At 35.3% G+C, this 27482-nt stretch overlaps 1 protein-coding gene across 1 annotated transcript in view; it reads right to left on the reverse strand.

Moving 5' to 3' along the window:
- MMP16 (matrix metallopeptidase 16) overlaps nucleotides 1-27482 on the reverse strand; it is a 185592-nt gene that overhangs the window by 56876 nt on the left and 101234 nt on the right. The window contains exons 3-4 of the mRNA XM_086740992.1: nucleotides 23655-23777; nucleotides 12939-13243 (exon numbers count right to left, since the gene is read on the reverse strand). Of these exons, the coding sequence (XP_086597118.1) occupies nucleotides 12939-13243; nucleotides 23655-23777 (428 nt within the window). The remainder of the gene's footprint in view (nucleotides 1-12938; nucleotides 13244-23654; nucleotides 23778-27482) is intronic.

The raw sequence follows: 27482 nt of genomic DNA on the forward strand, positions 1-27482 counted from the left end.
AGTTGTCCTCCTGGGGCCCTAGCAGAGGAAAGCTTTTGCAAGAGGATGCTTAAAGAGGAGGCAGGAGTTAGCTGGCCCTGCTGAAGTGCAGGAGATCTTGGACACTGGGAATGTTAGCCAGGGCAGCGGTGAATCCTGGTGCACTTTCCATTCTATGAGTTGGGAGCTCAGCAGGACCTCAGCCTTGAGGGACAGCTACTGGCACAGACAGGGAGAAAAGACAATGCCAGAGCTCCCACGTCTGATGGCTCTCATACCAGACCTTCCCACTGGAAAGCAGGGAGCTGAGCACAGAGTCACTGGGGGCACGCTTCTCCAACAGCTACTCTGCCACATCCCACACTCAGGCAGGCCTAGGACCATTATCTCTCCACCTCTGACAGCCACCATGGCTAGCCCTGCCAGTAACACAAGTGATCCTTAAAAACACAAACCAGCTAAGGACTGACTGTTGGTATATATTGTAGTTGCTAACTCTTCCTGAAGCTCGGGCCCTACTATTTTTACCACTTCTGCTACCACTGCTAGCAGGAGTACAGCTAGCAACATTAATCCTATGTCACTACCACATCTTCAGTTTCCTTAATACTCAGTGATGATCCCTCTTCCTCATACTTACGTTGTATGAATTCCTAAACTGCATCATAAGAAAGGAGATATGCATAATTCTTAGAAAAGGCAAACCAAAAGTATGTTTACACATTACCATATTACCAACTACGTGTTCAAAATTTATGTGGTGCTTGTGAATTACCGTATTTAGACCAACAGAAGAGTGTTTGTTCTGCTGTATCAAGAGAGACAGGGGATTGCCTACACCAGAAATTACCTCTTCTGAGTATAATACTGAACTGTTCCCAAAGCAGGCATCTCTGCTGCCGAGACAGATTTTTTTGGACCCCAGTGGGTGCTGTTGTTTGGAAGTACTTATCACTTCAGTTCTCCTCTAATCTGAAATTGCACATGATTCAACATCACTGGTGGAAGTAATCTAGCTGTACAAACTGTAACACAAATGTCTATACCTGCACCTTTCATAGCCAATGACGAGAAACAGGTACTTCAGGACATGATTCATCTAGTTGATTTTACACACCATTTTCAGGATGTGGCACATCTTACCCAGGAAGGCAATATATTTCTCCTCTAACTCTAAAGGGACTCTAGGAGATTAACTCAGATATAAACATAAACATTTGGTCAGATTAATTCCACCCCTCAAGTCTTCTGGCTTCTAACTTAGGTCTTTTCACTTAAGCCAGTGCAAAACATTAATTATAAAAGTACAGGATATGGACTTAAATGATACATGTACAAAACCAGGATGCATTCATCATTGATTTGAACTAGAGACTTAAACCTGTCCACTGCAACAAAACATTTGTCACAAATCAATATTGTTCTTTTAATTTAGCTGGTTCTTTTTGATCTGTCTGTTTTCATGTATTTTCTCAACCTGATGTTTTACCTGTGAATGTTTCCAGGTATTGGCGTTAGTTGCTCAGCACTTTTTGAAACTCAAGCCACTTAGGAAGGAGTCTAAATATAGATTAAAAATATTTTGGCCTCAAGAACATATGGTCTGAGCATTTTGAAGTGAAGAATTGTCAAGATAAAGCACAAATTATTCTCTAGGCTTGAGAACACAGATATTGTAGAAAATCATTCATTAGTTAGTCATATTCTACTCTTTCAAAAATCATATATAGTATCATATATTTTAGGGTTACCTTAAATTCTTCTACTTTTGCAACAATCCGTTAAATTTCTGCTTAATAGATAAACAAATACTGTAAAATATTGTCCTATTCTCTCAGGAAATCATGACAACCATAGTAATTGGCAATATGATTTTTCAGATTCTGTTTGTTCCTGAAAAGGCAAGGGAAACGAGAGGACAGCACAGTAATAATATTCTATAGAATATCTTGGGGAAAAGGCAGATTTCCTAAAGCTGCTCTCTTGGTGAAAAAGTCTGCATGAAGTGGTCCTAGCAGCAAATAGAGACTCAAAGATCTCTGGATCACATGAGAGTTGGGAGTACTAAGCCTGGTGCCTGCTTTAAATGACAGAAATGCCACTTTAGTTTAAAGGTACAATTTGAGGATCATAGATAGCTTCTCTTTCCTAAATATTTCTACTAGCAGATGAGAATGAAAAGAAAAATAAAAAAAAATCAAGCCATTAATTCCTTAGGTATTTTTTTTTTAATTGTGAACTGATTTCAATTTATTTTCAAGAATTAAGGTGATTTTCTCTTTTTTTAATCCAACATGTTTGAGAGTATGGCTTTTCACAAGCTCTCCATAGCAAGCAATCCTTCAAGAACCTGAAATTCAATCTGTTGTGTGAAACCTCATAGGTCACAAGGTAGTTTCTTAATTTTTAGCCTTGGTTTTATTTGTATAATTTTTACATCATACATTTTAAAGAAATATCGCCTTTTTGAAAGCCGATGGAGAACACTTATAAAAAGAAGCATAGGGGATAAGAAAAACAAACACTGGACTATGTTAAATTCTTTTGATTTTTTCCCCCTCTATGAATTTCTGTCTTGTAGAATTATATGAAGCTTTCTCAGATGAAAGACTCAAACTTAAAATCTGCTAAGCTTCTTTCTAGGAGGAGGAAAGGTTAAGAAAAGAGCTAGATTTATTTATTTGTTGTGTATGAGGTGTTACTTTTTTTTTCCTTGTCATTCCCACACAGCAACCATGTGTGAGGGGTTGTGGGGTCATAAAAATAATCATGAAGGGGCTGGCCCACATTTTATGTATGCAGTTATTCAAAATACATCTGTTTGCCTGAACAAAAAAGCCTTCCCAATGCTCTTTTCTAGCATACTGCAGGGAAAAAAAAAAACCAAAAAAAAAAAACAGAACCAAACAAAAAAACCTGACATTCCGAACACTGTTAGTTTCAACTTACTAATAATTTTAACAAATATTTTTCAACTACATTTCCCCATATTAACTCAGTACTTTAGAAATACTAATACGAGTGTCTGATCAAATGAATCCAGTTTGGGAAGAAAACTTATCTTCATTGTTGTATAAACAGTTTTTTGAGACAAAGCCATCTTTGAAAAAAAAAAAAAAAGGCAGTTCTTTTTCTGTGAATGTAGGTGCAACGGTTGCCAAAATTGTCTGCAAGGATCCATTCTGCCTTTCAGCTAGATGTTTCCTTGGCAGTGAAGTTGATATAACAGACAATGTGAACTTTCCTCATTTATTTCCACGCAAAGTCAGCCAGCTTCATTTTAACGCTTTTCATTAGCAGTTTAAGATAGGCTGGCTGACAGCAAACTGAGGCAGACGGCAAATGCAAGCAGTTTGTTCTACTGGCCCTGCTATGTGGGAAACAACCTCCAGTTGCAGTTTGAATGGATAACTGAATTTGCAACTTCCCTACCTACTCCACAGAGGCCTGCAATGATCTACGTTTACCTACACAGTGATGGAAGCAATATGCAACTTAGTGCCTTTTTTGGTTTACAGCCTGCATCCTGACCATCTCTGTTTGGCAATTAAGCCACAGTTTAAATATCACCCAGCTTCTATGGACAGAAAAAAAATACAATGTAAGATGTGCATAACAGTCTACATTTCATTGATTTAATTAAGAATACCACAAAGTCCATCTTCTTGACTTTCTCCTCAGCCTCTCTTTCAGTTTGCATAATAGTACACTTGGCAATTTTAGGCCAAGAAGGATGCTGAGAGCATCATATTGCACACTGATAGCCCCTGGGATGTATTAAAAGCAGCTAGCTAAACACACACCTAGAACATGGGACTGGATTCATCCACAAGACTGCTTTCACTGATTGCCAGTGTTTAACAGGTTTCCCTTTTAACGGTATGCAAATGAAGTGCTTTTCTCAAAGCTGAAAGGGTGCTCCATGAAAGCAAAAAAACTCCCCAAAACCAACAAAAATGAGGTCGTTACCTTGCCAACAGTTAATATTTTTCATCATCTGGCTTCCAGCCAGTAAATGGGATCTAGCAGACAGACCCTCTTCTCCTATCTATATAGCCCTATGCCTGATGACTGAGTCCTTACAAGCCAACCAGGGCCCTTTATGGTTTATTTTTTAATCATTTTCCATCTCTTCAATAACTGAAAGGGATCTTTCTATTCTGAAGTGCAGCTTTGCATCCTATGGTAATACTTTCAAGGACACATTTTATGCAGCAGACACTAGATGTTTCAGAGTTACTACTTTATGTAAGATCTTGGGGTGACTGGATATGGAACAGGTGGGCACATGCACACCAAGTAAATTTAAACCCTGGAAGGTTTGGGAAGTTTGAGGACAGATTACCCTGTTCAATTCTATCAGCACATCATGCACTTACTGGTAAGGAAAGGCTGGTTTGCTTTTTAAACACTGGAAGCCTTGAGGTTTAGCAATAGAAAGTATTATCTGTGTTAGTTGACTCCTGAATTAAATTGGATTGCAGAGGGAATGGTGAAACAAAAAGAATCAATTGTTATTCCATTTGTCTGCAACTTGCAAAGTTATTTTAAATACTATTCTGGCACCTTCATCATTGTGAAATGTTATAAATGTAATAGTTGGTATTTACCATCTTTTATAACATTGCTAATCCTCTCATTTTGCACTTAAACAGATTCAGTTTAAAATAGAAGGTGTGCTTCCTTCACCTTACAACTACATATAAACAAAGCTGTAACTCAGCAGGCTAGGTCTCTTTATCCTGGAAACAAGGTATGACAGAGGTTCATAAAATTATGAATGGCATAGATAAAATAATTAGGAAATTACTTCGTCACAATATAAGCACCAGTCTACCTAAAGTGAATTTATCAATAGCAGGTTCAAAATTCAGAAAAAGGTAGTTTTTCACATCTGCTTAAACTATAGAACACATTGCCACAGGATGTTGCGGATACCAATTGCTTACATGAGTTCAAAAAGAGATTACACCAATTCATGGAAAGAAATCCCTCAAAGACTATTAAACACAAAAATCTGGCCTGTAGCTTAGAAATTCAATGAGCTACAGATTGCTGGAAGCTAAGAGGGAATATGCTAGGGTTTTGTTGCCATATGCTTGCCCTACCCCAGGTACCTGTTAATCGCCATTACTGGAGATAGGACATTTTCTAGGATAACCTTTGGTCTGAACTCATGTTTGGAATTCTGTGTTTAAAAGTATATACACAAGTATAATACGATACAAATTCAAAGAAGATACTGATCTTTCATGTATTTATCATAGTACAGAACTGGAAAATAAGTTTGTGACAACTGCAAGTTCGCACTGCTTGGTTACAGATCAACTCTGATATTGATAACAGCTTAAGTAAGAGCACTATGCTTTATGAAATCAAAGTAATGATAATATTGTAATAAAGAGAGACTTTCCTTTAACCTGAAATGCTCGGCTTTCTTTACATCTAACCATAGCATATGACATAAGCACTGTTTGAGACACAGAGCTCCCTTAGGAGACTTAGTTTTCACAACTCCACTGGTTCATATTTCCAGCAGCATATATCTCCTGCACTGTGTCAACCACACTGGCAGCCAAAAGAAATTTACTACGGGTTGATCTATGCAGTTCAGAGATCAGGATTTTTATACATTTTTCTTGGCTGCCAACACAGTGCCCACAGCAGAATCTATGCACTAACCAGAGACCAAGTACATTACACTCTAGATACTGTATTTGCATCAGGTCCAATAAGCTTTTACTAGGCAATCTACAAACAGCATGGTACAAAGTGACAGGTTTGTGGGTTTTTTTATTGCCTACAAAACTTGAATAATTTTTTGAATGCCAGAGAGTTAACAAAAAAAAATAAATTATTGAATTCTTGAAGTTTTGGGTTTGCCTGAAAACACAGCTTTGTGTATATCCAAGTTACAAATATTCCACATGAATGTAAGAACTTCTTGGTATATTCTCTTTAATTTAAATGTAACTGTACACTAGAAACATTTATTACTTGTGTAATGGAGTTTCACTTGCTATTATTTATTTTATATTCTTTGATGGAAGAGCTGGTTTCTGCAGAATTTCAGTATAGTACAGTAGCTGCCTTGGTAAATTTTCTACAGAGGTAAAAAAATCACGCATTTTACTTTGATTTCTACTTCTCTTGCACATACAAAGATAAGAGTATCAAACTACCATTACTGATCTACTGTGTTTAACTAAGGAGAGCTTAAACTTACTTTTTGTCAAATATTTTCTGCCAGTGGAAGACGCAGTTCTATGGTCATGGCCAGTAATTGGTACATTAAGCATCACATCTAATGTGCTTGAAATCTAAGCTCCCAAGAAATCTCTGTTTTCCCCAAGAGCTACTTCTAAATCTTGCTCTGTTTTAAAAAGCTGCACTTGCGTAAGTAGGTCAATCTTAAATTAATCTAGTTAAAAGTAGTGCACTCTCCATTCAAACTGGTTTAAAACTCCCTTAAACAGGCTTAGATGCATTAAGTGATTTCCCAGAAAAAAAAAAATAACTGCTTTAAACAAGGTTTAAACTAACTTAAGTGCAAGTACCCGGGCAAATGTGAAATCAATTTTGATAAACCAATGCAATTTTTGAAATAGAGGCAAGAGTTTATGCCTTAACGATGTTTACTTTTTAACAGATAACAAAAATATTTTTGTACACACTCAGGTGAAGAAAGAAATACATAAATTCAGAAGCTATAAAATATGTGATGATATGTATTAGTAAAGGATTTTAGAATCCTAGAATCATAGAATGATTTTGCTCTCTGTTAGAATATAGTATATGTATCTTCATCCATGACAGCCCCTTTTCTCTATGTCTTCCTTTCTGCTCTCTCTGCCATAATTTTTAGGAATCCATCTAGGAGCTTTCCTATATTTATTATATTTATAATAAATCATGCAATAAATCCAGGGAAGAGATTGGTGGAAAATATGTAAGGCAACAGTGAGAAAGAAGAGGAGCTACATCTCAGTCATGATTCTCAACTGATAGGAATAGTCCGTGTTTCATTCAACATGCAGGTAGCAGTGACTATTAACTGCAAAATTCATCGCAGTCCTTTCTTTCTTTCCCTGCCACTATCTGCCAAAATGAAACTTCTGAGTACGGTCACTAGTTAAGGAACCCAGCTTTGATGGGTTGGGGTTGCCAGGGAACATCAGAATGTTACACAAATGTGATCCATGAAATGGACCTTGAGGTTTGCCAACAGAACTAGTGAAGATACACAGATTTCTAAAGATGAGACAGCTTTCTCTGAAGTCACTGTTCAGAAGACTATTTTCAGACTCTTCATCTGTCCTTCTCTTGGGTCTTACTTCAGAAATGGTGAAGGGTCTGAGATTCATTTAGCTTTTGAAACTGTCCACTTTTAAATTACTGAGGAAACTACAAACTAAACTGAACCTAGTTCTTGCCCTCTCCAAGGCTTTACAAGCCAAACAAACAAAAAACCAAACAAGTAAATAACACTTCTCCGACAAAAGAGAGCAACTAATGATCCTATAATAAGAGACATATATCTACTTCATCACTTCAGAAGCAGCCCCCTTTGTGCTGACCACATTTAGCAGCTCTTAGATGAAATGTTGCCTCCTTTTTTTTCTCAAAGTTCTCTTATGGGATCACAGGCAATCTTCACTCACAGAAATGAGGCAATGAAATAAAATGTAGTGAGTACTGCATATAATATATGCTTTGTTTTCTTTCTAATTTGCATTTTCTGAAGTACACACAGGAAAACTGGCCTACTGAAATTTTTAATGGTTTTATTACTATATATATATAGTATATATATAGTATATATATATACTATATATTTATTACTAGTTATTAGTATACTATATACTAATATATTTATTACTATATATTACTATATTTTAATGGTTTTATTACTATATATTACTTTATTACTATATTACTATATTACTATATATTACTATATATACAAAGCAGAGTTGCAAGGTAAGTCCTATTCCTAATCGTGTCAGTGTAGAAATACACCTTCCATTCTGTCCAGCAGCAAACAGTCATGCTCAGCAGACATTATTAACAGCTTTCAAAAGACTGTTTCTCAAAGAACAAAAGAAGGAGAACATAAGTACAGCCAAATAATTGCCATTCTTATGATAAAGAAAGCATCTTATGTATAAGACCTTGTGAATGTGTATGGCCCATCATGCTGCAATAACTTGGAGGACAGAGGAGGAGGAGAGTATAGGCTCTGAGGCCAAACAACTTCATAATGAAGCAGATCTTCCAGAAATCTAGCACACTAGTTGTTCTGCTAGGATCTGACACTTCAATCTCTAATTACATTGCAGGGCACGAAAAAATTTCAAGGCTGTAGATTTAATAATGGACAGATGAAGAAAATGTATGGGAGAGTCTTGTAAAAGCTGATAAGGATACCACTTCTAGTTTTGGTACAGGAAGACAGGGCATAGGACAGGGTTCTTCTGCTAGCTACTAGAAAAATTACTACAGAGACAGTCCCCATCCCCTGCTTTCTGGCAGTGACTTTGAATTTCATCACAGTGATTTAAAATATTACAATTGAAAAAATACTTCAAAAATATTTTTGTTGAAGATTTTAACAATATATTATCTCCAAAATACTGCCAGTCTTAGGAAGAAGTCATTGTCCTTTTCTGGATTTAGATACATTATTCATTGTCCATAAATTTTTCATTAAAAAAATGAGGTGATATATATCACCTAAATGGACTGGAGTCATGGGAATAGTGAAATATCTTCCTAGCCTCAAGACAGGTATATTAAGATTTCTTCCTTTTCCTTTTTTTTTTTCTCAAATCCTTTTTCTTTCCACCACTTAAGTTCAGAAAAAAAAAAAAAAATTCTTAATAAGTGCTGATTTTTTAGGTAGCTATGTATGTAACTTGATTTTCAACTCCTGATTATTTTTTTCTCTTTTTACATCTTTAAGCGTACTTCTTGTGAAATGTTTTCCTATGATACTCCTACCCTTTCTGATTTGCTATTCCTGAACAGTGTTTAACTTTAAATGCTTGTTTCCTCCATCCTCTTATTTTACCATAGTTGCCAACTGTTACCAGAATAATCTGAGTTTTAACTGAGACTGCCAAAGAGCACAAGGTACTTCATGAGATGCATGAAGAAACCATCCTGTCCCAAATAATTTACAAACTTAAGGTTCTTATCTCACATTGAAGCCTGGACAGGCAGACCATAAAGGCAATAAGGTCTACTATAGGTGAATAAGCCTACTCCTAAAAGAAAAAGTGGAACATGAAAGCTGACTGCAGGAAGGCTACAGTCCAATGCATACAAACACTTTCTCCAAAGTATTGGAAGACTACCATTTCCCTACCTTGGAAAAAAAAACTAAACATCTTTTATTCTCCAGTATATCCCATACATCCCTCCTTCCCTAGCAAATTAAATTTTGGCCTTGTTTCTATTGTTCCCGTCTGATGGCAAGTTTCTTCTCCTTTCTGGCCAATTTTGGCATCACCTGCAGCACTATGGAAGGAAATTTGGAGAAAAGACCTGTACAGCTCAGCTGGAGTTAAGGTATCAGCTGTAGTCTGCTTACAGTGTATTATGAAAGCAAAGAAATACATCATTTTAGAGAGCCTGCAAGTGTTAAATTGTATGACAGGAGGTTTTTTCCTGAGTGATGGGACAACTAGTCTTTACTCCTACAAGAGTTTTATTCATTCTTCAGAATGAGGGAGGAGTCAAAGCACAGACCTCTTCCCCAGAACATGATTGATAAGATAGGTCTGCGATCCACAACAACATACCACTAAAGTGAGAAAAATGGAAAGCAGCACTGCACTGTGGAGATGATATATTTCTATTGGAAATGTCAATTCAGTCTAGAACACCATTAAAACTAAACAAAACACAAGAAAATCAAGTAAATATGATAAAGAAAAAAAAAGAAAACAAACTAAATTCAAACTTGAAGTATAAAGACACTGCAATTAACTAGTCAGGACAGAATACTTTAGGAATTAACTATACCTAGAATACTGAATTTGTATATGATTTCTTATTTGGAATGAAAATTATTCCAAAACAGGATAAGTTTACGAAAGTATTTCAAGAAATTGCCATTTTTTTCCTGAGGTACACAGTATGTTTTCATCAGACAAACAGTACGAGGTGGAGAATGAGATCAGGAAGAACTTATATTTGCATTTTTGCTGCTAAATAACCAAGTTGGTCTGTGTTTTCAGATCACTTTGGAATAACAGAATTGGAATCAGAGAAAATCAGCTCCTTGGGATGAGAGTTAATTTAAAAATAAAAATAAATCACTATATATTTTTCCTCTTCCATTTGATTTCCAATAGTACTACATGAGGATGACTATTGGAACAATAAACCTTGAAAAAAAATGACACTCACCTGGGAAAAATGACTCATAGCTAAGACCGTAAATATATTTTTCAACCTTCTGCTTTTCAGTGCTTTGAGATTGAGCTCAAGATGATAGGGAGCCTAAGAGAGCTGTAAGTCTTTTCTTCCTGTCAATCCCAAATTGCTTGTCTTCTTTTTCCACTTGTACATTTTTTCCCGTCACAAAAAAAAAAATCCAGATGTTCCTTCAGGATTCCTAGACATAAGCTAATGCAGTAAGATTATCAGCAGAACTTGGCCTACCTGATATCTAGAAGTCACCAATCAGACAAATAGGCACTCTGTGTATACTGATCAACTGCACATATGTTGCTGTTTCTAGAGTTACGATAACATAAGGCTTTTCTCTGGACAACACCTGTGACCTAAGATCCATGCTTTGTATCATTTCAACAATTAAACTAGAAGTCACCAAAATTCTTCAGAAAACTTGTGATGGTAAGACACTTATTTCAATTGTCATCTATTTTGCGTAAATTTGCCAGTCATAACATATCCTGGGTTTTCTACCCTAACTATTATATTTTAATAGTAATATGTCTCTGCCAAAGAAGTATATACAAGCACACTAAAGTAGATAAGTTATCAAATTTGTAGAATAAATTTCCAGTGATACCTATTAAATCTTCATGATATAGATAGGAACATTTTTATACCATAGAAGCTCAATATTCTAAGATACATAAAAAGCATATTTTAGTGTTAATTTTACTTTCAGTTGATTGTTTTCCTTCAAAATATCTTAAAATTCATCATACAAGAAATAGCTTTTGAAAACTACTCTACAAAACTCAACTACAAGAAGACATATAAAAATGAGTACTCTTTTGCAGTCTGAAAATTATTTGGGTTAAAAGACAAGAAGATAGACAGAAGTTTGCACACTTTCACACAAACTAAAAGTATCTATATGCGGAACTGGTCCAAAAGAGTTATCACATTTTTAATTGACACCTTGACTTCAACGTACACATGCCTGTAGATTTTCCTGAGTGCTTGAAGTAATAGCTCCAAAACCACATAACATTATGTGCAGTGCTGGTCTCCCACTGAGGCCCATAAATATACCTTAATTTAGCTTCACAGTGCTGTGACAGACTATGTACCTGAAGCGCACGAACAGAAGATGCTCACTGTTGTTTCTTTGAGCTAAACTTGTGGAGAGGGCAAATATGAGCAGTGCAATACCACAGATTTTGCTCCAGTAAGAATTATAAGTTTGGTCCACAAGAAATAAGCTTCTTGAACCCATTCTGCCTCTAAGTGCGTTCACAGTGCACACTGCTCTTGCTTCACTGACCCTGGCAAGGCAGAAGTATTGCACCATTAGAACAGTCACAATACTGCATTTATAATCCTGAAATATTAACTTAAAGCTTTGTTGTAAACTCCAGGCTACAAATACCGCTACATAAAAAGTTCTGAATTTTACTTGGAAGATCTCAAGTGAGAAAGGGAAAGGAAAGGAACTATATAAAGCCTCTCGTTCACAAATTCAGTGTTGAAATACAACAGTTCTGCACTTCTTATTTGTCATCTTTATCATCTTTTGTACGTCAGTAACATCCTCTTTGTGCTTCTATGCATCCTCGTTCGTGCACCATTGTTTGCTAAAGAGACTCTCTCTCAAACTCTATGTAACTGGCTTAGAGAGATCTACTAGGACAACTGAGGCTGCTTGGAACCAAAACCTGTCACAGCATCAAAGCATCAAACACAGGATACGTCTACACAAAAAGTCCTCTTTGATACTGTTCTGCGGAGACGCAAAGGCAAGCTTTAAATTAGGTTTCCTAAAAAATGGCAGTAATTTAGTCACATGAACTTGGAGTTCAGCAAGGGCCAGATTATAGTTCTGTGAAGAGTAACTTGAAAGTATCTTTAATCGTGATTTGGTACATTTTAGAGATTTCAACTGCACTATGCAGTGAGTTATTTGACTACAGGGAATGTACAACTTGAGTAAATCAGAATTATTGTTTGAATTAACAATTCCAAAAGATGTTCAAAAGGTATTGGCAAAGATTAACTCTGTTCTTGGAATGTTATCTTTAGGAGTTGACTTTAAATGCTGCCACTGCATCACCATAGGGAAAAACAGAAGATGAGGTTTTATGTACATTAGTATACGCTATATTGGTGGATAGTCTCAGTTGTTCTTAATCTCTCATATGACTGCTGAAGAACATTCCACATTTTCTCTAAACCCAAGTAGGATAGCAAATCAAAATGAAAGTAGTTTATGTAAACATTAAACAGTGCAATGTTTGGATGAACACAAAGTTTCCTAACAAGAATTAAACGTTTTTCAAGAGAAACACATTTTCATACTGCAACTTACATTTAGATAGAAATTTTTCTGCCTCAGATTCTAACAGAACAATCAACTGAAGGTATTTCTGAAGTACTAGAAATTTCTAAAGTGAAGTTAGGAAACAAAACTATTTGACTTTAGGGACAGGGATGCATGGAAATAGCTCTGTCAGTTGCAAATTCATGCCACTTATTTTGTTTAAACTAAAATCTTGTCTTACCATCATGATTTGGATTTCCCAAAGTCCATGGCTCATCTGAGTCAAAATGAGTGTCTCCTCCAATTCCTGGCCCAGGGAAATATGCATGAGCCAAAAATCCTCCCTCTCCGTCAAAGGGAGAACTGTCTCCATGAAAACCTGATGCAAAAATTATTGTAATATCCACGTCCCTCTTGCCATTTTCTAATTCAATATAAGGTACTTCTTCAAATGTTAGAGGAGTTACATTCTGCCACACATCGAAGGCACGGCGAATGGCTTTACGAGTTTCAGCATCACCTACTTTTGGAGTGACGTTCTTTATGCTGAAAGAAACAGAGAAACATTAAATAGATTAAATTTGACAGAGTGACAAGTGACACTGCTTACACCCATTTTCCCCTAATTATTAAAAGCACTATCCTTTTAATAAAATGTGCCAGTCTGTGATTATGTCCTTTAAGAAGAGTATACTTAAACAAGTTGATGCAAAACTATTGTGTCTGTATGTGTGGCCCTTTATGCTAGAACTCATTACATGTTAGCTAGGTTACTCTCAGCAGTACAAAAACCTTATTTTTAAAAGATTAAAAATATTTTTAAATGAAAAATTCTTAACAGTGGGATAACCAGATTAATCAACCACTGACTGTTTACGTCCTGAACCACAATTAGAATCTATCACAGCTAAAGAAAGGCATGTCATTTCTGATTGAAAGAAAAGTGTTCCTAGTTTAATGAAATTTTACCTTCTTAGTAAGTCCATTAACAATAGCAGAGCTCCATACTGTGACCACCAACTAGTGTTCAAAAAGCCTTAAAAACAGTTCTTATTGCATTTGTAACTGGATAGATAATTCTTTATCCAAAACAAAGCCTTTTATTTCAACACAGGCTAAGATGTACTTTTATGATCTGATTACTTCTATAAATCTTGCATAAAATTGTAGAATTCATCAGAGAAATCATTTTATAGAAGACAATTATGTGCTAATTCAGAAATATGTATTTAAACAGAAATTTCAGTCTCCACTATGTCTTCAAATAACACACATATGAAAAAGGTAAAAAAATATGAAAATTATAGTTGAGTTCAGAGCCACAGTTTCTAGCAAATTATAGTGGAAATATCTTTACAAAAACCTTGTTTACTTATTTTTATTATTGAATTCAATAAAAGAATGGCAATAAACCATTTCAGTCCTATCCAATTTCCTCCATCATTTTTACTCTATTCATATAGAATCCTAGAATCATTAGGGTTGGAAGCGACCTTCAAAGGTCATCTAGTCCAACCCCACTGCAAGGAGCAAGGGTCATCTCCAACTAGATCAGGTTGCTCAGAGCCTCATCCAACCTGGCCTTGAATGTTGCCAGGGATGGGTCATCAACTACCTCTCTGGGCGCTGTGTTCAAGTGTTCTACAAACCCCATTGCAAAAAAAAAAATTTTTCCTAATATCTAATCTGAATCTACCTCCCTCTATTTCAAAACAATTGCCCCTCGTCCTATCACAACACGCCCTGCTGAAGAGCCTCTCCCCATCTTTCTTGTAGGTCCTCTTGAGGTACTGGAAGACCGCTATCAGGTCTCCCCAGAGCCTCCTCTTCTCCAGGCTGAACAGCCCCAACTCTCTCAGCCTGTCCTCATAAGAGAGGTGCTCCAGCCCTCTTATCATCTTTGTGGCCCTCCTCTGGACTCTTTCCAACCAGTCCATGCCTTCTTATGTTGGGGGCTCCAGAACTGGACACAGTACTCCAGGTGGGGTCTCACCAGGGCAGAGTAGAGGGGCAGAATCCCCTCCTTCAACCTGCTGGTCACACTCCTCTTGATGCAGCCCAGGATGTGGTTGGCCTTCTGGGTTGCAAGTGTACACTGTCGGCTCATGTTGAGCTTCTTGTCAACCAACACCCCCAAGTCCTTCTCCTCAGGGCTTCTCTCAATCCATTCTCTGCTCAGCCTATATTTGTGCTTGGGATTGCCCCGACCCACATGCAGGACCTTGCAGTTGGCCAGGTTGAACTTCATGAGGTTTGTACGGGCCCAACTCTCCAGCCTGTCAAGGTCCCTCTGGATGGTATCCCTTCCCTCCAGTGTGTCGACTGCATCACACAGCTTGGTGTCATTGGCTAACTTGCTGAGGATGCACTCTATCCCGCTGCCCACATCGCTGACAAAGATGTTAAACAGTGCTGGTCCCAATACCAACCCCTGAGGAGCCTCACTCATCACTGGTCTCCACTTGCATATTGAGCCATTGATCACAACTGTTTGAGTACAACCATCCAGCCAATTCCTTATCCACCGAATGGTCCATTTGTCAAATTCATTTCTCTCCAGCTTAGAGATAAGAATGTTATGCCAGATAGTGTCAAATGCTTTGCACAAGTCCAGGTAGATGACATCAGTTGCTCTTTCCTTATCCACCAATGCTGTAACACCATCACAGAAGGCCACCAAATTGATCAGGTGTGACTTGCCCTTAGTGAAACCAAATTTGGCAACAGTTAACTTGTTGCTATCCTAATACCACTTACAAATCTGATGAATTTCTTCTTAGTCAATCCTGCAGTGTGCTCTCTAAAGCAGATAAATTGTCTCAAGCACAGCTCATTGAAGGATTAGTGACTCTGTTGTTTGCTACGTATAATGAATACAGCAAATGAATCAAGAGGCTTTCACAGAAAATAGAATATGTCTATCAAAACTGATATTTTGATGTAGGAAAACTTCATCTGAATGGAAGAGGGAATGAATAAAAACAGATTGGAATTTTGTATTGGTGGTAAATTGATTAATTACTTAGTCTAAAAAGGTTTGACTCACATTTTAAACCTTATCACTTTGCATTTTCTTCCTTTTTCATTGCACAGAACTACATTTTAGTCACCGATTACAAATGAAAAATTGAGCTATTGTGCTAGATTTACATACATATACTAGGGGTGATTACCTATGATGAGAGACCTTTTCCAGGGGATTCAACTATTGAATTACTTTTGAAATAGCATCCTACATCTCAATATTCATTGCCAAGGGGAAAAATTTTTCAAAGTCTACCTTCTGTATCAAAACGAGACAGATTTCTGACTTCCAAAACAACCTTTTGGAGAGGGCAAGATTATACTGAAAAATGTACCTTCTAAAAGAAATTAAATAAAATCAGAAGTTATTCCAATATAAGAACATTTTCAAAAAATTGTTTTCCATTTTAATGTGTTTAACACAAGCCATGTCCAACCCTAAAAGGGCAAATTCCAATACTATGTGTAACACAAATGTTCAAGTTGTCTAGCTGGAAACTTTGCTTGGAATAATTCACCAATATAGACATACAAAATCTAAGTAATTGTACATTTCTTTCATAATGTTGATCATATAATCTCCAAAGGAGAAGTACAGTAAGATGATCAATACACACAGACAATGTATCAACTACCAGAGATTCTAAGACTCATCTGTTACAAGTCTTTGGTTTAGCTATATCATGGAAATAGCAAATAGTGTCTCGGATGAATCCTTTTCCTATTACATTTGGCTCTACATCTTAAAGCCAGCAGTTATCTGAAATACTGGTAACTGTCATTGGTAACAAAAAAAAGAGGAACTAGGTATCTTACAATCAGCATATCCAGACATTGGAGCTGAAATAAAAAGAAGCAGAGACAACTCAGAATCACTCCTATTGCAAGGTGGCAGCATAGCAAGACAAAGGCCATCACAATAAGAAAACAATGTTTGCTAAATATTACTTTATTAACCTCCAAGTCTAGTGATCATTTGACAGAAAAGATGTTCAAAAGAGAGAAAGATTCAGTGCTAACCTTGACCAGATCAGTAGTGCAACCTTATAAAGAGGCTGAAGGACATACTCACAATTCTTTCCAAATGGAAAGTATTTTAGCAAGCAAAAGACAGTCTATAAGATGAAACATTAACTTTGATGTCATTTTTTACAAACTAGTAAACTGAGTGATCATAGAATCACAGAATCATCAAATAGTTTGGGCTGGAAGTGGTCTTGAGAGGTCATCTAGTCCAACCTCCCCCCTGCAACAAGCAGGGACATCTTCAACTAGATGAGGTTGCTCAGAGTCCTGTCCAAACTGACTTTGATCTTTAAAAAAATTTGAAAGATGTTATTCTTAGACAACCACAGCCATACATTCATTGAAGTCACTATTTTGTGGTTTTTATTGTCTCATGGTTGCTTTTGGTGTTACAGCTTTTATATCCACATCTTGCAGAAGAAGAACAAGAATTCATCAGTGAGATGCACTTTTCACACTGATTTACTATTTCTACAGATACCTGAAGAGTATTGTTTTGGAGACTGCTGTTTTGAAATTCTAAGTCCTATTGATTTCAGAAAGCTTTGAGTTTTCCTTCCTCTCCCTCTCCTTCCCCAAAATATCCTCAAAAAAAAAAAAAAAATCCATGTTTCAGTGACACATTTTTGGCTGCATCGGCTTCAGGAACCTTGCAAGGCTGTCAGAATATACCTCACTTGGCTGTGTAAAATCAGTCATCTGAAATTTAAACACAGTACATTAAGTACCATATATTTGCCATTAAATTTCACTATTTCCTTTTTTTCTTCCTGAGCTGTCATTAGAACAGCTCGTTATATTTTTTCATGTAAGTTGCTACAATTCTGTATGTAAAATCAACCATTCTGACCAAGCTAGACCCAAGAGGCAGTTCAGCAAATGCTAGACAAAGCTCGAAATGCATAAAGCTTATTATTACTGCTTACCTTAGCAGTAATGAGCTTCACAAGAGTTGTAATAACTCAGTGACAGACTTCTTCATGGCCTGCAGACTTTGATACTTCTATTCTCCACTGTATATAATAAATAGTGTTTATAAATTGGTTCAGTGTTTATAAATTGGTTCTACACTCATTTGTGCGTTAAATCCAGAGTACAAGATTAACAATATCTTACTACCCTGTTGTGTTGATTAGACACATGAGTACTTTTAGAATTACTAGGTGATGATGCAAGATGATATTTTATTTTTTAGAATGTAAATATATCAATTAAATATAAATGGATAAAATATGTCTACAATGCCTTTTCTCTCAAACACTCCAAGATTTTCTTGGGTCAAAGTCACAAATTGGAAAACTCATTCTAAAGAAAGAAATAACACATAAGATAAAAAAGCAGGAACTGAGTAGGTAAAAAGTAAGTAAGTAATCTGTTTGAAGTAAGCCTATTACAGACCTGCATTTGATATGAAATAGTTAGGAAAAACTTAATTGAAACATAGCTTAAATTTAAATAACTTGTTGAAACTACCTTCTCATTGTCATTGCTGTCAGTCAAACCTAACTGAACCACAGCTTTTTTTTTTCCTTTCTTGCTTTTTTTTTTTTTCAATCCCACTGTTACTTTTATTAAAATTAATAGATTACCTCTGGTGAAAGATATATTTCATTTTGCACCATCATTTCTCTAGAGATGCTTTCTATTAAGTTGCTTCATTAATCTCTCATTGATGTGGGTTTTCTTAGCTTCAACTTCTTTCTAGTCTCACTTTGCTAACTCTTTTTAGCTAGAAGCTAAGAACGTTTCTCATGTAAAACGTGATCTTGGTTCATATAACTCCTGCTCCAGTTGATTAAACCCAAGTCAGAGATATTGTTTTTGATTTTCTTGTTCTGTGACCACACTAAAAGTCAACCTCTGCTGCCATGTTGCAAAGAACCTATAATTATCTTGCCTTTTCAGCTTCATGGATAATAATAGCATCTGAAAAGTGACAAAGATGAGATTTCCAAGATATAAAACCAAAATTAGCAAAACACTTGACAGATAAATGTTTTTATAGGAAGGATGTTCTAGTAACCCCATATCATACTTTAATACTAATTATTTAAAAGTAATAAAATGCAACATAAACATTTACAATTATAGCATATTGAATTCAAATATTTAATTATTTCAGGATTTCTGAAATAAGTAGTACAGAAATGAGAAATTGTATTTTACAATATTCAATTTTTTTATGAAAAAGACTGACACTAAAAATACATATAGCGAAGAACATTTTTTTCTTAATTACACTGTAGAAAAGCATAATTAATCAGCTTAATGGATTGTTGCATAGGAATCCTCTCTCATAACTACAATTATCTAGACTTTTCTCATTCCATAAATTTTAGAATTACCGCAGTGTAATTTAATCTCCTTTTACTAGGTACATTTTATACGTCCTCCCCGCTTCCATTCAGAGGTTAGAAATGCTAAAGTGCATAACACTTGCTAACATAGTTCTTTAAGAAAAGGGCAAGAATTACCTTTATTAAATTGGATTTTGGGAACACATCAAGTTTTAACAGAGGGATGAATATACTTAAATCAATACTTAGGAACTGAAGTATTCCATTTTATTCAGATTCCTAAACATTGCCTATAATGGTACTAGCAGATATCAGGTGATTGATACTGGAAACTTTTCTGTGTATCATCAGGTTGACTAGAATTGCATTTTCATCATTTTTCTTATTGAAAGCTTGAAGAAAATGCAGTTATAATGACAAAAGAATGTTTAATTAGCATCAATTCTGCATCCATGCTTACTACAAAAAGGTAATACTTAGTGTCAGGAATCATAACATCCCTGTCCCATTAGTCCTTAAGGGTTGAATTTCTATGGCAGGCAGTCTAACAGTTTGTGAGAACTTTATTGTGGGAAAAAAGTAGTCTCTCAAGTACAAATTACTATTTTTCAAGATTTGCAGCTGTAAATCATCAGAGTTCAGCAAAACATGTAAGTAGGAAAGCTAAGAACTCATGAGTGGGTAATTTTGAAAACATCTGTTTTCAGAGAACCCTGAAAACTTCTTCACTGTGCTACTCAGAATGTTTTCCACATATGGAGGTATCAGTTCTCAATATATATTTGGATGCATTTTTATACTACTGTCTGATCTGTGATACAGAGGAGCTAAGAACCTCAACATTTGCTACTGACTTAAAACGGTAGAGTAGAATTATAAAGCATATAGTTAGGTATTACCACTGCTTTAAGGTCTTGTAGGCCTTATACATACATAGGGAAAAAAGATATCAAAGTGCAGCCCAATTATGTAAATGCTTCTGGCATGTTTCAAAATACATTAGTCAGGTACAATTGAATTAAAGCCTAGAATATTGCTAGTGTACTGACGACTCGTTTTCAGACATTTCAACTATTCACAAATTTGCTAAAGTTAGGACGTTCTTGGCATCTCTGGAGAAAACAGATAATCATTATTTCCCCTTATTTCTCCTTTTCATTTTTAATGGAAAGTCAATATGCTCACGTCTTGATGCTGAAATAGTATAGCCATATATTTAAAAAAAAATAAATCAATGTGAACATCATCAAAATGCAAAGCTTATGTTGTCATGGACAGAGCTGGCCTTTTTTTAATTCACGAGCAAACTAAAATCAAGGAAATTCAGCATGTACTAACTGTGACAAGTATGATTAATAAGGTATACAATTCCTTGATTTAGGAAATATTTTCTAACTATTCCTCTGTAGTGGTACACTTAAAATACTATTTTATAAAAAGAAATCTTGTTACTACTTTGAATCAACACTATTTTCTAAGTTTTTTCTTAATTTGGAATTTTCTTACTTTTCATTGTGGCTTTTAAACACCATGAAAAAGTCTCTTTCCAAATTCCACACAATATGGATCATTCAGACCATAGAAATAACATAATCTCTTGTTAACAAGCCAGATAGGACTTTTCATGGTATCCTGAACCTCCCAGATAGCATTAATACATTTAACTGAACAGCATAACATTAGACATGTCTAAATCTTTCCTCTTCTGTCAGTTTTTGGAGAGTTGAAATTCAGGATGTATCCAAATTGTCGAGAAAGGAAAAAAATATTAATCTATTGCTTGACCCAATGTTCCCTAAAGTCAATAAAAAGATTAAATGAATTCTAGTTGGTTTCAGATAAAATCACTGACCATCTACAGTTGTTTCCTCCACTAATTAAATTAATATTACATATTCCTGAACAATCAAATTGTGTTTATTTTCTTACTCAAGAAAGTAAAATAAAGCAGAATAGCTTTTAAATTATTATTTTATTTTATTTTAAATTGTTATGAATTCCAAGTAATAGTTGTAATTCAAGGCAAAGCTTGGCTTTTTGGAAAGTGTTCTCCAACTTTATTTGCAAAAGTGTACTGCAGACTGAACAATCAGAGCAATTGACCAATGACTAACTGCTGGAGTTAAAATTATGAATAGTATGCCCACAATTCTGATCAAGAGGACTTTATACTCAATAATTCTCTTTCTAAAAAGGACATATAAACATTCATGTTCTATTTTTACAAAGCTGATTGCTTTATTGATTCACACTGTTGCTCCTTCTTTAAAGCATTGGATTATTTACTTCCCTAGGAAAAAAGGTGATTGTTCTTTGAAAGAGATTCATAAGTGTCTTCAAGAAAAAAAAAAAAATTCCCTTAATAGGTATCATAGATTACTTCTCTGACTCTATATAATGTTCAGAGATTGTTGTGTAACTTGATACAGTGTCCTGGTTCTGGCTAAGATAGAATATTCACCTGAGCTGGGAGGAGAACTGGAGCTGGTGACCCCTATTGCTGGGGCATCCAGCTGGGATAGTTAACTAATTAGCTAACAGCTGGGGTTAATTTACCCAAATTATCCAAAGGGCAGTTCCATCCCACCTGACATCACGCTCAGTATATAAGTGAGGGGGATGCTAAGGGGAGCCTCCTGCTACTTAGAAGAAACTAGGTGTGGAGATTTGTTGTAAGCCATTATACTGTATTTGTATTCCATCACTGTTTTGTTTTCTTCTGTTATTGCTGTTAAACTTATTTTTTTTTGTTCCATCTCAACCCACGTGTTTTTGTTGTTTTTTTTTTTTTTTTGTTTACTAATTCTCCCTTCTGTCCCACTGGAGGATGGGGGGTGGAGTGAGAGAGAGACTGCGTAGTCTGGTCCTGATCGGGGCTGAACTACGACATACGGTCTAAAACACTAAGGAAGAACCAAGACCATATCATTAAGATCTTTGTAGATTCTTCTGTAATGGAGCTATAATTTTCATATATTGTAGCTGTTCTCCTTCATTCTTATACTCTTCTGACTGGTAAAAAGGTTCAAATAATCACTTTCTGTTTCTCTCTTTTTAAAAGTCATTGTCATATATAACATAAGCAGTAATAATGTTTACCAAGTATTACCGACAAGATCTATACCAGGTAGAAAAAATATAGTAATATTGCTCTGTAACTTCATTAGAAACAGAAATTCGAAGTATTCCCTGAGGAAGAGAAAGTATAAGTAATGCAGCATGATGTCCATTCCATGCTGACGCTCCCAATATTGGAAATCTGCATTTTGATATTCTCTGCACACACATTGTTTTCTAAGAGTAATTATCATATGCATGCAAAATGTAATATGTAGTCAAAAAGGACATAATTAATGTAAATTATAATAGTAAGCTCTGGTTGACTGGAGGTCTTCTCAAATTGAGGGAGTGAATATTTTACAAGAGGGAAGGCAGGAGGTAAAGAACTGCTATAAATTCTTCAAAGTGAGAAAGATTACTAGATAGTTGCCATGTAGTTCAATACTGGGCACCCTCGTTTGTTATTATAATTAATGTCTCAGGTGGCAGTACAGAAGTTATACAAGTCATAGGATTTAGACTGTTGTAAAAAAACCTGCACTGAAATAGAGAATCAGACTCTGTAGAAGGGCATTCTATTGTAACCAACTACACATTACATTTACATTAACAATAAAGGACTTCAGCCAAGCCGCAGTATTGACACAGAGTTACTAATAAAACTCTCTTCAGTATGGTATGAAGAAAAGTCTATAGGACCATCAGAGCTTATGAACTTAAAATTTAATACTTATATGGGTTCATGAATAATGGTGCCACTTAATGAATTTGAAAACAATCCCTCAAAACTTACCCTTGTTAGATATTAAAGGAATCCCAATGAAGTCATGTAAATGTTCAAATAGACTGTATTGGAATCCTTGGGTTGCTGTCAAATTATGGATTTCATATTACATACGTGATACTTTCTTTGGCTGACAGAGCTCTAGCAAGTACATAGTTTGCATCTAACTTTCCCTGCAAAGATCAGTTTTGACAGCAGGCAACATACTGTGTAAACTACAGACCAGACTCAAGAGCTATACAGACGTACATCCCCATACACACCACTATGCCTGTCATCATCTGGGCAGGAAATGGTTGGGTCAGTGACTCATCAAATTACAATCAAGAATCATTTGTACTTAGAACACACCTGTAGGCATCTGCATTTTGCAGAGACTGACTCCTTTCAATAACCTATTTTACGTACTTAAATTAGAGAACAGGGTTTGATCACAGTATTCCTAGCTTCAGAGCAACATTCCCTGAGATGTTGCCAAGAGGGTTGAAAGGTAAGGTTAAGGACATACTGGATGTTAAAGAGATGCTGAAAGCTTCAGAGAATTTAGTGGCTACTAAATGTATGCAATTTTAATCCAATAAAATAATTTGGTTCTTATGTAGCACATACATACTTATCCAAGAGATATCTAAATCTGCATTTTATATCACATATTAATAATAAACTTCTTAAATATTGAAAAATATTTCAGAGATTTATATGTACTTTAAATTGAAACTCACCATTACTAGTGATATTTATATATCTATATGAATATGTTTGGTACCTGTAAGTGATATGTTTGTGTTGCCATTTCTGTCCTGTTAACGCATAGCGTTTCCGACGAATGTTAAATTTGGAGCTACCTCTTGTCTGGTCAGGCACACCACATCGAGGCTTCTTCATCCAGCTGCAAGAAATGGCACCACATAGTTAAAGCAACATGAAAGAAAAATCATAACCACTGCACCTAACTAATAAAAACATTAATTCTTTTTTTTTTTTTTTACATTACAGTATTATCAATTTTGTGTCTACATGCAACAATGACTACCAAAAGCAACAGTTATCTTGCTATAACATGTATAGGAGCTTCATTGCCTCTCATGACATTCAGAAACAAATTTATTTGCTGTTATTTTTGCTAGAACCTCTGAACAAAGATTTGACAACTGGACAAGTCTTTCACATTCAATAATTAATTCTGATTCATTCAAGGTAATTATGACCTGTATTACTAGCTTACTTGCTGAAAGTGAAGTTAAAGTATATACACAAAGATTTAGTCAAATCACTGGCTCTTAAATTATTCTTTTTTTATTCTGTAATCTTTCTTTTTTGACTTATTGTAAAGATATTTAAACAAGCCTCAAATTCTTTTAATCAAAGAGCCCAGTCAACCGCCAGATTTTTTTTTTCAAATTCAAGATACTGAAACTGCTAACTTTACGATAATATTAAGTTCTCCTATCTTACTCTCTTTCCACACAATGAAGACTATCTCTTCACAACTGTAAGCTCCTAGTAGAGATATTTAACTCAATAATTCTGACTAAGAATATTTAATACTCTGCACAAAATCAAGCTGAAAAGGTCTAGATCACAAACAACAAAAAGAAACATTGCAGCAGCATCAGGCTTTCCAAAGAAGTGCTCGATTTTTACAGTGGCCTTCAGTATTTCAATATTTTCCAATACTTGAAAAACTTCAAACTTGTCAGCATTCCAAATATGTCAAAATTAGGAAGAAGTCTAAATCAAAAGCATGACTTCAACAGCAGTATCATTGAATTGTTTCTCACTCGTAGTGTAAGAAGTTGTTTTGAGTAAACGCGAACAAAGCTTGGGGAAGGTGTTATTTTACATGAGCTGAATAGCTGCAGAACAATTTACCATCAGGAAAACAGTAGGATTTTAAAGTCATTCACTGCAGAAGTAAAAGACAAATCTCCTCTGTTACTTTTCCAGCTCATTTGACTTTATTTCTATCATGCTAAATAATTACTGATGTAAAAGCTATAGTTTTTCTATGGTATTTACCACAAGAGTAGTCATAATCTATATTCAGGCTTGCATGAATGAATTTCTGACCATCACATTGGCATTTAAGCACTGTTTCATAAGTAAATATACACACAGCAGCTGCATGTATGCATGACTGGATGACAGAAAAGTCATTTGAAATGTCATGTCAGATAGTAGACTCCTTTTCAAACATGTGCAGGTAACAAAAATTCAAAAAGCCAACCAGCCAACTATGTTTCATCTTTTCCAGTAGTTATTCTTAGTTCAAGATATGCAAAATGAAGAAAATAATCTTGTTTTGTCCAAATGAAAACACAGAACATTTGCAGTACAAAGGAGTAGTGTGTGTAAAAAAAAAAAAACCACAATCTAACAAGTTCTGTACTCAAGGAATGAGATGTGCATTTAAGTTTTACACCTGCTAATACAAGATAAACCACACTGCATACCGAATTAAACTTCAGAAATGGGCTAATCCAGTCAAAATCAGCCACACTTATTTTCATAAATCTATTTGAAGAGGTTTAAAAGTGCAGCCAAACTGATAACAGTTCATATATGTTTTAGCTATGTATATATAGCAAACTGCTGTTTAAATGTCTAAGTAGGAGTCAAGCTCAGTAGCCTGTGTGAAAATACAGAATTTCAGTGATAGTACCAAGATGCCACTGCACCCCACTTGCGCTGGTAAAGACTACAGAAGGTCAATGCCTTCAAAAACTTCAATGAGTGACACATCCCTCAAGTATTACAAGTGGGCAAGCCAAAACTTACGAATTTGACTGCCCGAGCTGAAGACACTGAGTTCATAGTTATTTGTGTCAAATAAGAAACACAGAATGATTTGTTCTAATTTCCGATCAGAATAATTACAAAGTATGTGTGGTACATAAAACAGTTGGCTGTATTTGCAAGGAAGACAAACTTTCCCTAGTGTATGCAAAGACAATATTGCAAAATCTATAAAACTTTACCCCACCAGTATTTGCTAAAATGTCCTGAAACTTTGCTTCAGATTCCTCTGTTTTTTTTTTTTTAAAGATGTGTAAGTTCAACAAAGCAAACATTAGCGATTTTTTGGATGAAATATTATCAAAAAGTTTAATTTACTCTAATAACAAAAATAAAATGAAGGAATGAAGCAGATCTTAGTCACAGACCAAAGGGCAGCTCTATTCTTCTTAGTAAAATGATATCATATTTACACTTTTAAAAAGTCAAAATTGGCTCAGACCTCAGAAAACTTTAAGACATGTTGTCAGTAACACTTTTTTGCAGCGCATGTTAGATCAGCATGCAGTTACCATACATTTTAATGACAGGGTTTATTTAAATTATGCTGTTGAAACTGAACACATACGTTGCAGAAAAAGATATATGTAAAAAAAGATCAGTTTTCTCACCTTAAGGTGATACCACTATATCAAAAGAAAGAAGCAAAGAATAAAGAAAAATTATATTTTGTTAGAAACACTGTACAAAATTATCAGGGTCTCGTATAAAATACATAATATCTCACTTATAGTTGTATTGTTTTAAGGACAATTACTTTAAATTAATTGAATTAGGCCTCCTCCAAAAAAAAAAAGTTTACATTAGTTAGCTTACCTGATGGAGATCTATTTTAATAATAGGGTTTTCTCACTGGTAAGCCAGGGGCAGGTAAGTGTAAACATTCCAAGTCGTGAATTTAAAAATTAATCTTCAAAGTTGTTATTGAAATAATCTCTCAAGTTATGTCAAAGGTTCAATACTCTTACAGAAAATAATGTTAGCATAAAATGTTTTACACAAGATTTAATACAAAAAGTCAAGAACAATATGTAGTATGGATTCAAAATTCAACATTGTATTATCTTACTAGAACTACTGACAATCCATTTTTAGCAAAACATAGCTCAAAATAACATGTTATGAAATTCAAGCAGTCACAATCTATTCTTGCATTGATTTTGAAGTGCTATGTACCTATCAAGAACATTGTGCTTGTATCCTTATTGGTTTGGATGGGCAGGGGATGTTCCATGTTGTCATACTGTCTGGCCCACTGATGTTCTTATTGTTCTTACATGAGGACTGGGACTGTGGTTCACACACAGTATAAATCCCAATGGGAATCAAATGGAAGCCTTTGCACAAGTGGTTCACTAGTTTTCAGGAATTTATCTTCATGTAAAATTTAAGGAAAGGTGCAATCTGCATCTCTGACGAGTTGGACTATCACCAAACGTATCAGCTAGATCTTAGCTGAGCTACATTTAGCAGTCAGAATTTTAAACAGATTATTATGTAGTTATTGTTAGAGTCCAGTCTTTTCTAGTACAGAAACGAGACAAAATGTAAACTACTTTTGGCACATAAATTTTCTTTTTTTTTTAATATGTTACAAATATTTTTTAAACAATAATGGCTCTCACACTGCCTGGAGGAAGAGTTCTGTCAGTAATAATCATTAATGCTTATGACATTTGGGGATACTTAGTGGGTAACACAATCTTCCATCTTAGGGATGGAATTTTCTTTCAAATATAGTTGCTTTTAACATAACATGATCAAGGTCTTCCATGTTCTTGATTGCTTGTTACGGTTT

This window comes from Chlamydotis macqueenii, chromosome 2 (genome assembly GCF_036417535.1).
Source record: "Chlamydotis macqueenii isolate bChlMac1 chromosome 2, bChlMac1.mat, whole genome shotgun sequence".
Classification (NCBI taxonomy): Eukaryota; Metazoa; Chordata; class Aves; order Otidiformes; family Otididae; genus Chlamydotis; species Chlamydotis macqueenii.